This window comes from Nyctereutes procyonoides, unplaced genomic scaffold (assembly GCF_905146905.1).
Source record: "Nyctereutes procyonoides isolate TBG_1078 unplaced genomic scaffold, NYPRO_anot_genome, whole genome shotgun sequence".
In the NCBI taxonomy this organism is placed as follows: domain Eukaryota; kingdom Metazoa; phylum Chordata; class Mammalia; order Carnivora; family Canidae; genus Nyctereutes; species Nyctereutes procyonoides.
Window position 1 is genome coordinate 27,864,981 of NW_026575121.1, and position 13,391 is coordinate 27,878,371.

The following is a 13,391-nucleotide window of genomic DNA, read 5'->3' on the forward strand; positions in this document are numbered from 1 at the left end:
TGGTAAATACATTCATAAGCATATATACCATATTTTATGATAATACTGTGAACAGGAAATAACGGGAATGGAATCTTTTCTGAATTTATTTGATGTTTTCTAATGGCAGATGGTAGGGGGCAAATTCAAATGCAATGAAATTGAATAAAAGAACTTAAAAACTGAGTAAAAGAAAGAACTTAATGCAAATATAGCTATTTTCTAAGGAAAGAGAAGATGAAGACTGCTCCCAGAAGTGAGACTCTTGGTGTGGCCAGAAAAGGAATTCTGCAAATGCTATTCAGGCCATTTAAATATTAGACCCTAAGCAGAAAGGCACAGCATGATATTCTGTGGCTCTTGGCAAGATTTGATCACCACTGGCACACTGGAAATGTACTGAACAGTCTTAAGAGCAGTATTCAAATCTCTTTTCAATTATGTAGACAGTGGCAATGTTACTTCCACTGCTGACACTTTAAAACTTCATTTTTTTTAAAGATTTTATTTATTCATAGAGACACATAGAGAGAGAGAGGCAAAGACACAAGAGAGGGAGAAGCAGGCTCCATGCAGGGAGCCCGACATGGGACTCGATCCCGGGTCTCCAGGATCATGCCCTGGACTGAAGGCGGCGCTAAACCGCTGAGCCTCCCGGGCTGCCCTAAAACTTCATCTTAATAGTGACCTTGTCAATACACTTAAAATACAGAAAAGATAAATTTTCAAACTCTGCAATTTTCTTCCTGAATCAGACATTGTTAAAATTAACAGTATCTGATTCAAGCAGGCTTATAAAGAAGCACCAATGTATTCTCTGTTCTAAGGCATCTGTAAGTGGAATTACAGATCAAAAATATGGAAAAGATCTATAAGAAAAAAAATAATTCATCAGGACAAACATACATTAAGTGAAATACTGCTCCTTCCTCTATATAGACTTTTGAAAAAGACTTTTATAAGCGAGGAGGCACAATCATTTAGAATGAATCACATATATTATAGTCAATCAAGATAATATTTTCAGAACTTATCCTCAGGGTAAGTAGTAACACAATGATTCTCTTTGCCATCATCTTCAGTTGTCATAAAATTAGTTACAGAACAAGGACATTGTCAAAATGAATAAATTCACAAAGTTAATACAGATCCATTCAAACATAAAATTTAATAACAATCGAATGAAAACATAAAGTAATACTTTACCAACATCATACATAAGGGATAAACATACTTTGGATGGTAATGAGTAAAGGTTTCCATATTTACATAGGGATGAGCCAGGAAAATTTAAATTTACTACCTTAGCTTTAGGGAGTCCATAATATCATGAACTTTATGAATGAAATTATCAGCGGTGTGCTGGTTCTAGCTCATTCCTTGGCTCATGAATGCCAACTGTTAAATTCTAAGGATCCCTGCAAGCTAGTTTTTAAATCACTGAAACCAGCCATAATGAGAGTATTTACACCATGGGAACTGACAAACGCTACAGATTGGGCCTCCTGACCCCAACACCCAGAGCCAGTTTAAAAGCACCTCACTGATCACATAAAAATACACAGTACAATTAATTCTCACAAAGTAAATTCCCCCACTTAGGCAATACTGGGGTCAAGAAAAAGAACATTACCACACACCCACAAGTCTCTCTAGTATCACGTGTGAATCAATACTCCCTCTAGAGGTCTGAAAAATCTTCTAGGTACAAATACTAGAAAGGAGCAATGTTAGCAATGATGAGAGAAGAAGGCAATGTTAAATCAAAGTTTAAGCTGGAAAGTCATTTGTAAGCAACTGTGAAGGCAGGCTGGCAAAAAAAGACACAACTTGATGCACATTTACTTGACAATAGCATGAGCAGTGTGGAAGGAAAATATGAAACAGCAGGTGTTGTGCAGCTATGCAAGGGTTATGAGTTATGAGGCACATGTCTATGTACTAGACATGTTGAGCGTGAAAACCTTAGGAAAGAAATACTCTAATTTTATGTGTATTTCCTACAATTTTTATATTCTAGCCAGTACAGAGTATGAGGAAAGCTCAAATAAATAACTGCCACACATAAAGTGATAGCCAGCTTTTGATTACTGCTGAAATTCACAAGATTTTTCCCCCTCTAACTTTAGAGTGGAACCTGTCTGTGAAAAAACAAACCCTTCCTCATCCCACTCCTCTGAAGAAAGCTGACAGGGCTGGAGCAAAGAGGACAGCATTTGACAGCAATCCTGTGCCATGTGGTACTGGTATCAGGATTACACTTGTAGGAAATAACATATATTTACACAAAATCTGGCTTCTTTTGTTTTTGCTTTGTCCCAGTGATCAGTTGTATATAGTAGTTTCCCAGTTTTCAAGATTTATCAACAAACTGATTCTTTAATTCCAGCTTAAGTTCTAGAAACTGAGGACAACTAGAACTTATACAAAAACAAGTTGCCTCCTTACAAATGTCTTCGTATTTTAGGGTTTAAAAATTAAAACTTACACTTTATAGATAGATGTATGTACAAAGTATTGGCCTCTGTCTCATACTCAGACATGGAAGTGCTCTCATAATAACTGCCCCCAAGTAATGTTCAACATAAGATTTTCACTGCAGTTACCAAATTTGATGAACTAACCTTTATTGTTTTCCTCTTCATATGGATATTCATTCATCCATTTGTCTCTAGAGTCACATTGATCCTGCAAGAAAAACACACAACAACAAATAATGAGAAGTTCCACATGCTGATGACATTCTTCCATTGGGGGTGAACAACTTAATTCTGCAATTCTTTAGGCTTTTGATTAGTAGAACAACATAATAAAAGCAATAACCAAAGAATTTTTTTTCTTTAGTTGTTTGTTGCTTTTTCTCTACCAGCCACTAAAGGCCAAAGTGGAGGAATGAAAGAATAGAAATTGGATCTCCAACTATGACAGCTCCTGGGCACAAGATAATGAAGATCTGGAGAAAGATATGGGAGAGAGAGAAGAAAAATGGAGGTAGCAGAGACAATGTAGAGGAGAAAATGCCAGAATTTGGTTTAAAAGTAAACCAGTAAACTCCTCCTGGAGCACTTGGCTTCCTTATTCTTAGCAACCAAAAGATTTTTAAAGTAATGCTATTTTCCAGAGGAAATGATCTTTTTTCCCTTACAGTTGATACAAATATGCAGCATAATATGAATACTTTTTTTGTACCTCCATGTTGATCAATACACAAGTAGCTTTTTTTTTTTTTTTGAGATTTATTTATTTGAGAAAGCATGCGTACAAGTGCACACAGGTGCATGCGACATGCCAGGGGAGGGGCAGAGGGAGAGAGTCCTCAAGCAGACTCCCTGCTGATCACAGAACCCACCACAAGGGCTCAATTCACAGCCAGGGGATCATGGCCTGAGGCAAAACCAAGAGTGGAGCGGGCCACCCACTTAAGCCACTGGGCCACCCAAGCATCCTCCCTGCCCACCCCCGCCCCCTCCAGTAACTTGTTAAAAATTAATCTGATATATGCCACTTCTTGAAAGCTTCCATATCCCCAGGACCATTTGAATCTCACCAAATATAATTAAATATTGCTAGACTAGAGAGTTCAGATTACAATAAACCACTTGCCCTATTTGGAAGTATCTTGAAAGTCCTGTTTATTTTCATTCAGCATTATATAACTTACTTCAGAATTCCCACTTCATGAGGCAAATTTTCTTTGGCATTCAGTTAAGCCAGCTTAGTAGGCATAAATGACTTTGTTTTCTCATTTGGAATTATACTCAAGAGGAGACAGGCCTTGGCGTTCATAGCAGCACCCACTCTGTGCCAGTGGGCCACCACTGAAGCACCAGGCCAGATTTCCTTTCCATGTGGTCTCCATACATTTGAAAACAAAAAGGGTTCACTCACTCATAGGACCTTAAATGAAATGTAGCACAATTTACAAGTTCTATGGGCTTGGTCTGTAAGGAGGATTGGCCTTTAATTTTATTCTGGTTTTAAATCAATCAATCAATTAACCAATTTGTCTCTCCTTCCCCTTTGCCCCCTCCTTTCCTCCACACTCTTAATATTTATATATATAAAAACACATACATTTTTGTCTCAAAATGCATCTTCTAATATATACTACAGCTTTTACTACTAGAAATGCTAGTGAAAAGCAACATAACATAAATGTAATATTTTAATAATATTTTAACATTACAATGGCAAACTAGATAAATTCTCTTGAAATTCAGAGTACAATTCTATTTTATATTATAAAACCATAATATGGTATCCCTTGAAAGAATTAAAAAGTCATCTAAAACACCATGTTCTTATCAAACATGTCCTGTCCTTTCTAGTCTTCAAAATATATCTAAATCAATCAGTTCCAACCTAGCAAAATGTACTGGGTACATCAAAAACTGGTTTCAATCTTACATTCCAATTTTCTATGATTTTTTCACACTTTGATATAGCCTGGCCATTTTCACATGATATTCAACTTCCTACTGCTTATTCCAAACTTCATAATACTCCCATTGTAGGGATACATTTACTCCCAAATTTTTGCCTAATAATTTATGACTTTGTGCTACTACTGATAACGTTTCAACATCCTTCTATGTAAATCTTGTCTACACCAGGGCCTCTACACCAAAGGCTTGGATAATGCCTTTGTACAACTAGAGCAGACACAGACAGACTCTAATCAGGAGGGAGGGCCAGGCAAGCAGAGCCCACAGATTTTCACCACCATTCGTCCCTCAGCCACCCTCATCTACTATACTTAGCTGCTCTAAGTCTGCACCTTTAATTATTGCCTTAGGATATAGTTATAGAAGTATAATTACTAGATCAAAATAATAGGAACTTTTTTTCTGGTTTTCAAAATATCTTTTTAGGGGATCCCTGGGTGGCGCAGCGGTTTGGCGCCTGCCTTTGGCCCAGGGTGCGATCCTGGAGACCCGGGATCGAATCCCACATCGGGCTCCTGGTGCATGGAGCCTGCTTCTCCCTCTGCCTGTGTCTCTGCCTCTCTCTCTGTCTCTCTCTCTGTGACTATCATAAATAAATAAAAAAAAAATTTAAAAAAAATATCTTTTTAAACAGACCATGCTAATTTATACTCCCAACAGATAAAGACACACACGCTAACATAGTGCCATTCCCATCTTTATTTCCTGAAACACAGCACATTCCCTAGCACATTTCAGGGGATCAACAAATGTCTGTCAAATGAGTAAATGAAGCTAATGACAAATGGAAGAAAAGTAAACTCATCTTTCCATCATGTAGAATTGTCTTATCCATGTAACTATAGCCTTCATCATATAATCTGTATTTTTAGTTAAAATTAATTCTGAAATAAACATTACATTATGAACCATACATAACACAATATCCCTCATTTTGATAGCATTTTGGGATTTATGGAGTAGCCCATGATATAATTTGTACTGAAAGCAGTTCCGTGACTTGAGTATAGGAACTACTTTAAGATCTATTTGACAATGATGAGATCAATTTTGTACCCAAGGTAACTAGTTAGATAATGTCAGGGTCCTTATAAAACTCCTTAGTTCCACATCTGACCAGTGTTCTTTGTGGTTTATCTTTACAACTGCCTACAACTTCCATGTATTTTTATTTTATTTTTTTTAAAGATTTTATTTATTCATGAGAGACACAGGTAGAGGGAGAAGCAGGCTCCATGCAGGGAGCCTGACGTGGGACTCAATACCGGGTCTCCAGGATCAGGCCCTGGACTGAAGGCGGCGCTAAACCACTGAGCCACCCAGGCTGTATGTACAAATTAAAAACCTGAGGCAAACGTATGTTTTACCTCCGAGGAAAACCTGGTAATAATACTAACTTGTGTCTTCCGTGTAATTCACGTTCCTCAAAGCGTGCTCAAGCTCATCTCTTGCTCTGCAGTTCCCAACTGGCACCCCTCTACTTTAAGGAGCACAAATGGTAGCAAATGAAGACACAGTTGAGAGCTGAGAAGACCTATTCCTAGGGTCACCTCTGCCTCCCCACTGGACATCTGACCTGAAACAAGTCATCCAACCTGAGTCCCAACTTCCTTCTCCACAGAGGCGGTGTTAACAGTAACATCAGTTCTATCTACCCCACCTACCCTAAGCAATGTCTATACAGCAATCTGCGGGGCACAATGGAATTACCACTCTTTAATCAGTGGCCCAGAAAGCTGAGACCACAAAATAAGCAGATGAATCTCTCTTTTATTCATGCTAAGGGACCTTTGTTTTGCCCCCCCCCAATCCCCATCAATATCAAGCCATGATATAAAATACAAAAATGGCTCATTTCCAGCAACAGTTTATATCTCATTAATTTCCTAAAAGATTACTTAACTCTGCCAAATAGGTTTGTAAAATTATCCAGTAAATCTTCTCAAAGCACAGAAGTTTTAAAGGCTACTATCCTCATCAAAAATCCATCACACATGGTTTTGGTGCTTACTTTCCTGGCTTCAAAAATGATTCTCGGGGCATCTGGGTAGCTCAGTGGTTGAGCATCTGCCTTTGGCTCAGGTCATGATCCTGGGGTCCTAGGATCAAGCCCCACATCAGGCTCCTTGCAGGGAGCCTGCTTCTCCCTCTGCCTATCTCTCTGCATATCTCTCTCTCTCTCTCTCTGTGTGTGTGTGTGTGTGTGTGTCTCATGAATAAATAAATAAAATCTTTAAAAAAAATGATTCTCAATTGTCAGGTAAAGAAGCAGCAAAGAGTTGGTCACTTACTTCAATACAAAAAAAATGTGAGAAATAAGAAAAGGCACAAAATACTACATTTTGGAAAGAAGTTCAGAGTTACTCTTAAACAAAAATACTGCTGCCTATAACTAGTAGTTAATACTCATGTTTTAATGGTGAGTCTGGACAAATTGTAGCAATAAAGAATGATCTTCTAAATTCTGTTACTTTCTAACTCTTGTTGTCTCCCCTAAAATTTCCTAAAAGGAACTGTAAGCTTTCTTTGTAAGTCAAAGAGAGTACCCTGGGACAACAGAACTTGACCTTGGCCAGAAGGCACATGGATGCCACCCACCTCAATGAAGAAGGAGTCACACATCAAGGTGTGTGTTTATGATTATTACCCTGTAGTAACAGGCTGCTGACTCTTCATCACATCCCCAATGATCTATTATGTTCTCGATCTTTAAAGGTGAGTGTTTAATACATTCTAAACAGTTCAGGACTCAAAAAAAAAAAAGTTCAGGACTCATAATTATACTTGTTGATAGTCCCCCTGAAAATCCCTTTCATGTATCTTGAAACAGAGACAGAGAAACCCCTTTTAAAGGTGTTTTCAGACATCTGACTAGTCAGGGTATTCTACTCTCTGCCCAAAGGTAATTTAGTTGCTCTGTTTCAAGTAAATTGAATTCTGGTAATGGTACAGCAATCCCATTTGGAATTCTGTCTTCTAGATTCAGTTTTACAAATCATTGCTTCATTAGTTGTGATCTTGTGTTTTCAAGGGCTGATAAAAAAAAAAGAGTCAGGTAATAAAGATTCATATACATATTCACATAACTTTTTAAGCCAATTAAGGAACCTGACAGGCAGGCTTCGGGCATTTAAGTTGAAGATATTATATAATAGATCCGTCTTGGCCTTAGTGTGCATCAAGGTTTTTGATACATAAGTTGCTTTTTTTCATTTAAAGTTATTTCTATTTTATCTGTCACAGTGAGTTATCTTGGAAACTAAAAATATTTGAAGGTTAATCTAAATATTTCTGGAGATAAATGCATATCTAAGTGCTACGTTTTCATAGCTATTTTGACTTAAAATGAAAAGAGACACTGAAGACACAAAGCAGTGAGCTTGTTGCTAGGTGACAGGTGACACCTACCGTATCTCTTCTGAACTTGTACAGCATGAGACGTCTTACTGCTGAGAAAAGACACACGGATTTCCGTGGCATAAACATCATTTTCTATAGAGAAGCAAACTAGTGTTCAGATATTCTTTTTTAACATAGGCCATAAGTAGTCAGCAATTTACGTCTATATGAATATCCAATTTTAGAAACGCCTCTCACCACGAATAGGAAAAGACAGTTCTTTATCTCCCATTTGGGGAATATGGTTCTACATTCTAAATAATGTCTACATATGAAATGCACATAATTTTCATGATTTGTTTTTTTTTAATTTTCATGATTTGTAATTAAAGAGTGATTATTATTCTTTATAGCTCATGAATTTTCAGTTTTAAAAGAAATCACTTCAACTAGCGTAGGGTAGAGTCCACAGAGAAAATAGTATTTTTATAATAAGTAATCCAATTTCCATTATATTTATTAACACAAGACCATCATAAAAAGACCTCATGATTTAAAAAAGAAAATACAAAAACCTTCGATGTAGATTATTTCCTGAGTATATTTTATAATTACACACCTATTTTCTAGCATTAGCTCCCTTCCTTGAGAAAAAAACCTAGGCAATTCAGGTAATGATATGCAAACATCAAGAACTCTTCTATGCCCACAATTTCAGGATTTCACATGACAAGACTATGTGCTTTCTCAAGTTGGGGAAAGATCTGAACATGAATATTAGACAGACTGAACACCAGCATTAAATACCTGACATTAAAGTGACCTAGGGAAACTGCTTAACTTTTACATGCCTCTGTTTCTCATTTATTAATATTTTATCAAAGGGCCCCTGGGTGGCTCAGTCCATTATGCTTCTCCTCTTAGCTCAGGTCATGATCCTGGGGTCCTGGGATTGGGCCTCACATTGCGCTCCCTGCTCAGTGGGGAGACTGCTTCTCCCTCCTCCCGAGGCCCTTCACCCCACTCTTGCTCACATGCATGCTCTTTCTGAACATAAATAAAATCTTTTAAAAAATTATATCATAAAATTTCGGCGGGGGGCGGTTGGCTATGAACATTGAAAAGGAGAATGTATACAATGTACTAACCAGATTCTCTGGTACATATTATTATTGAACAAATGTCAGTCCCAACCCTACTCCTTAACATTTATAGTCAAGCACCCAAATCCCTATTTCCACTTAAACTTTCCTGAGAACTAGGAACAATGACCTACTCAAATCCAAGTTGCACTTCCTCATTACCACTGTCAATCATGGATACATGTTTTTTTTACAAAAAGGCCCTGGGAATACACAGACAACAGGATCTCCACCCTAGGCTCTTACAGTACAATGACTCCAACGCATCCATTAAGAGAATTCAATGATGTAATTGCTAACAGAAATAGGAGAAAGGGAATTTCAGGTCCTTCATAACCTAAATTCAATAATCATCCTTACAGAATACTATTAGTTACACAGAAATCAATTGAAAACTCTCCACTTATAAAATTGTTCTTCCCTATTTCCAGCTTTATGTTTCTCTGAAATTACGCTCCAACCCAGGAATTTTTCACTATTAGCAGACAATACAGAAAGAGTAAACTAAGAATTAAGGTCTCACTTGGAGTAAGGTATGTCCCGAAGCTTGAGCAAACATTTAAGGACAGAGTTAACTGAATAAACACCCTATTTTCAGAGGGAGGAGGTAAAGCAAAAGCACACTGATATGGAAATTACTCTTCTAATCTGTTTTCAACTTCCATTACACTGCATCACTCTATGCAGAGAACAAATAAACCTTTAAAAGAAAGTAACCATAGCAAATGAATTAAGCATTTATTTTACATATATTGTGCTCAATATAATGGTTTGAAAAGTAATTTATACTATGCTCATATTCAAGTGTAATTGCCATTTTATCGGGACTGCACAGTCAAAAATCTGATTTGTATTGCAAAGGACTGACAAGATGATTAAATTTTGTCTTCATATGTCTAATTTATGTGATTTAGATTACAACACAAATATGAGCATGTGTGATTTGTACTTGCACAGGAAACTATGGCATATAACACGACATTCTGCCAAAAGTAACTTGGCCACACACAAGTTTGCATTCCCATATGAAGAACACTGACAACTTTCTCTTAATCCTTTCTATCAGGATGCGTTTTAAACCATCATGCTAAAACTATTAAAATCTCTGGAGTTTTTAAGGGGCTGGTGAGAGAAATGAAATAATAGGGTGCCAGTTTGCTTCCCAGTATTTTATGCAAGTATAATGTGGTGGTGTGATTTATACATAAAAAAGCAAGCTTCCAATTTTGAAAACAACTGAAAATAAAATCATGATAAACACATAGTTGGTACCAATTAAAAATGCATAATTCACACAAGCCTAAGGATTTCTCTACTATTTCACCAAAATGGGTATTGTCTGAACATGGCAAGGCATATATATATATATGTGTGTGTGTGTGTGTGTATATATATATATATATATATATATATTATGGAGTAATTACAAATATTATACACTAAAGATCTATGACATATTCAAGAAAAATAAGTTGCCTTATTCAGTATGCAGTATACATATTTGGCTTTCCTATTAATTACTGCCTTCTATGTTTAACTTGCCAATACTAAGCCCGATAAATTCCATTCAAATGCATAGTAAACAGTTTGCTTAGGGAGTAAATTTATTTTCTAGTCCATCACAACAATAGTTGATTAAAATATGTTACTCTTATCCAGTTTTGAATTAATTCATGTGAAATAAAACAAATATTTATTAAATTGTGGGGAAAACATTCCATCAAACTGTAAAACCTGAGTAGAAAAACAAATGGCACATATTTAATTACAGTTGACATTTAAATGAAATCTGCAATCTCAAAATATTTAACAATAATTAGAAAATATCAGACAAGATATTTTTATGGTATTTTATGTTCCATCTCTTCAAATATCTGAACCCAGGGGAATTTTAACATAGGCGGATTTTAAAACAGAATTTGGAGGATGGATCAAAAAACTTAATAGATTTGTTTTACTGACATTTTGATATAATGATACAGAAACAAGAGGATTTGATATTTTTAATGAATGTCTTATGGGTTGCCGAGTGCCTTACTGAACAATCGCTCTGTCCAGCTGAACTCATCAATCCAGTTTGTGCATTCAGACATCATAATCATTACCCTACGTAGCTCATAATCTGGCCCACCACAGATAGCAAGCTGTCAAAATAAAATGCATTATCAATTAGTATTTCTCAATGATGAGCAAATTAGTAGACCGTCAAATGGATTGTATAACCATATGCTTCTCTCATGACTAAATAATACCAGAAAATCAAAATACTATTTGTTGAGAATGACAAATGATATATTAGGTTGATTCTTGTTTATAAGGATCAAAGCCTCTTTTAAAACACTGGAAAAAATACTGAAATTGGAAGTCAACGCAAATATAAGCCAAGTAATTGCTAGCAGATGATGAAGGCCCACTGTTTTGTAATAGTGATATTTACTACATGGTATATATATTGTTATTAATTCATCCATGAATCGCTTAAATGCCAGGAACTGAAGACATTAAAAATCATATGCCACAGTATTTGATTTAAAGCTCACAAAGGCGAGACAATTATAAATAAGTAAAATAACAATAAATTACCATCCACTGAATATTTACCATATGTTTAACACCGAGTAAGCTGATTGTATTATTTAATAAATTCAAGTACAAGGCATATGACCTAGGATTCAATACCCACATTTTACAATAAAAATAACTGTGCTCAAAGCCCATATTCTCTAACTTCGTCAAGTCACATCCTTGATGACACCATAGCAATTCTGGTGGAAGAACAAAGTATGTAGTCAGAAGTTGAGGGAACCCATGAAGGCTTCACAGAGGAGGTGAAACAAAGTTGAGTCTTGAAAAGTGGGGAAGAAGAGACATCTCAGGGAAAGGGTATGTATTATGGAATTAGTACATTTAAATATGACTCTCAGAGTACTCATCTATACATATGTACAAACATGTATAATTTACTAAGAGTGTACACACACATATGAAAGAGCATCTTAGGAATTGGCATATTTACACTAGTCAGCATATGCCACCAAAAGAGGGGCTCTAGAGGCGCTTGGGTGGCTCAGTGATTAAGCATCTGCCTTCAGCTCAGGATGTGGTTCCAGGATCAAGTCCCGCATCGGGATCCCTGCATGGAGTCTGCTTCTCCCTCTGCCTATGTCTCTGCCTCTCTCTGTGTGTCTCTCATGAATAAATAAAAATCTTAAAAAGAAAAGAAAAAGAAAATTTTAAAAAGGGCTCTAACAAGGAAAAGCGATGTGGAAAGAAAATTTGTTTCAAGTAAATAATAAAAACAATCCTAAAAGTATGACTTCTAGTGGCTTAGGTATGCTGTCTTATAGTACAAAGGGATTTATGTTATACATACTACATCACAAATGCTAAAGTGATTTAAAGAAACTAATTTTAGAAAGCTGAATGTAAACGACCTTTCCCACAAGCTTTGTTATGATCCATGATTTAAGATATTTCAGACATGGGCAGCCCTGGTGGCCCAGCAGTTTAGTGCCACCTTCAGCCTGGGCTGTGATCCTGAAGACCAGGGATCGAGTCCTGCGTCGGGCTCCCTGAGGGAAGCCTGCTTTTCCCTCTGCCTGTGTCTCTGCCTATCTCTCTGTGTCTCTCATGAATAGATAAATAAAATCTTTAAAAAAAAAAAGAAGATATTTCAGACATTTCCAACCCTTATACATAAAATATATTTCAAAATATTATTCAAATATGAATCAATGAAAATATGCCCATAAACTGTACATATATGTGCGTGCGTGCACTAGTTACAAACTCTGACTATATTCCCAAAGTGTATGTAAATTACATAAGTTCATCTTTTAAAAAAAAAAATTCCAGGAAATTTAAATAATTTTGAAAAGTAATAGTAGCAGTCAAGCAATATCAAAAGCATATTGAAAAATACCTCCAAAGAAAAACTGGTCAAATGCAGGCTTAAAATCCTATTTGGAGACATACATAAAACTAAAATACTAATAAAAAAAACTAAAATACTAAAAAACATTCTAATATTTAAGAAATGTTCATAAGTGAAATAACTATCAAATAATTATTGCAAGTAAGCAGGTTCAGTGCTCACAGTTCCCCCCAATATGCATGGGGAATGTACTTTTTACATTTTAATTGAAATATGGTATCATTCAAAAAACATCTGATTTTTAAAATTTAAAAGTCCTTTAAATTCTCTAACTTTATGCCCAAAGGCAGCTAAATATATCCTGGAGATACAATGAGGGAAAGCTGCTGGCTAGAGAAGTGAATTCATACAATTCTCCGAGTTGTATTAATTCTCAGGAGCAGTAGAGGACCGGGAGGAAGAGTGGTTGTAGCCTCAGCAAATGCACAGACTTACACATGTAGACCTGTCTAACTACTAAGTCCTCTATGTTGTATATTCCTTATAGCCTTGTGAGGCAGGTGGTATTATTATTCTCATTTTACAGAAACAGAGAAGTAACTTGTCTAATAA

At 36.2% G+C, this 13,391-nt stretch overlaps 1 protein-coding gene across 3 annotated transcripts in view; it reads right to left on the reverse strand.

The window, feature by feature from the left end:
• Positions 1 to 13,391, reverse strand: part of KLF12 (KLF transcription factor 12) — a 424,918-nt gene that overhangs the window by 284,220 nt on the left and 127,307 nt on the right. For 2 of the 3 annotated variants that reach the window (XM_055336030.1, XM_055336031.1), the window contains exon 2: positions 2,604 to 2,667. In XM_055336030.1, the coding sequence (XP_055192005.1) occupies positions 2,604 to 2,636 (33 nt within the window). In that variant the 5' untranslated portion in view covers positions 2,637 to 2,667. Of the gene's footprint in view, positions 1 to 2,603; positions 2,668 to 7,832; positions 7,861 to 13,391 lie in introns of those variants that run through there. The other variant, XM_055336032.1, reaches the window with a different exon arrangement.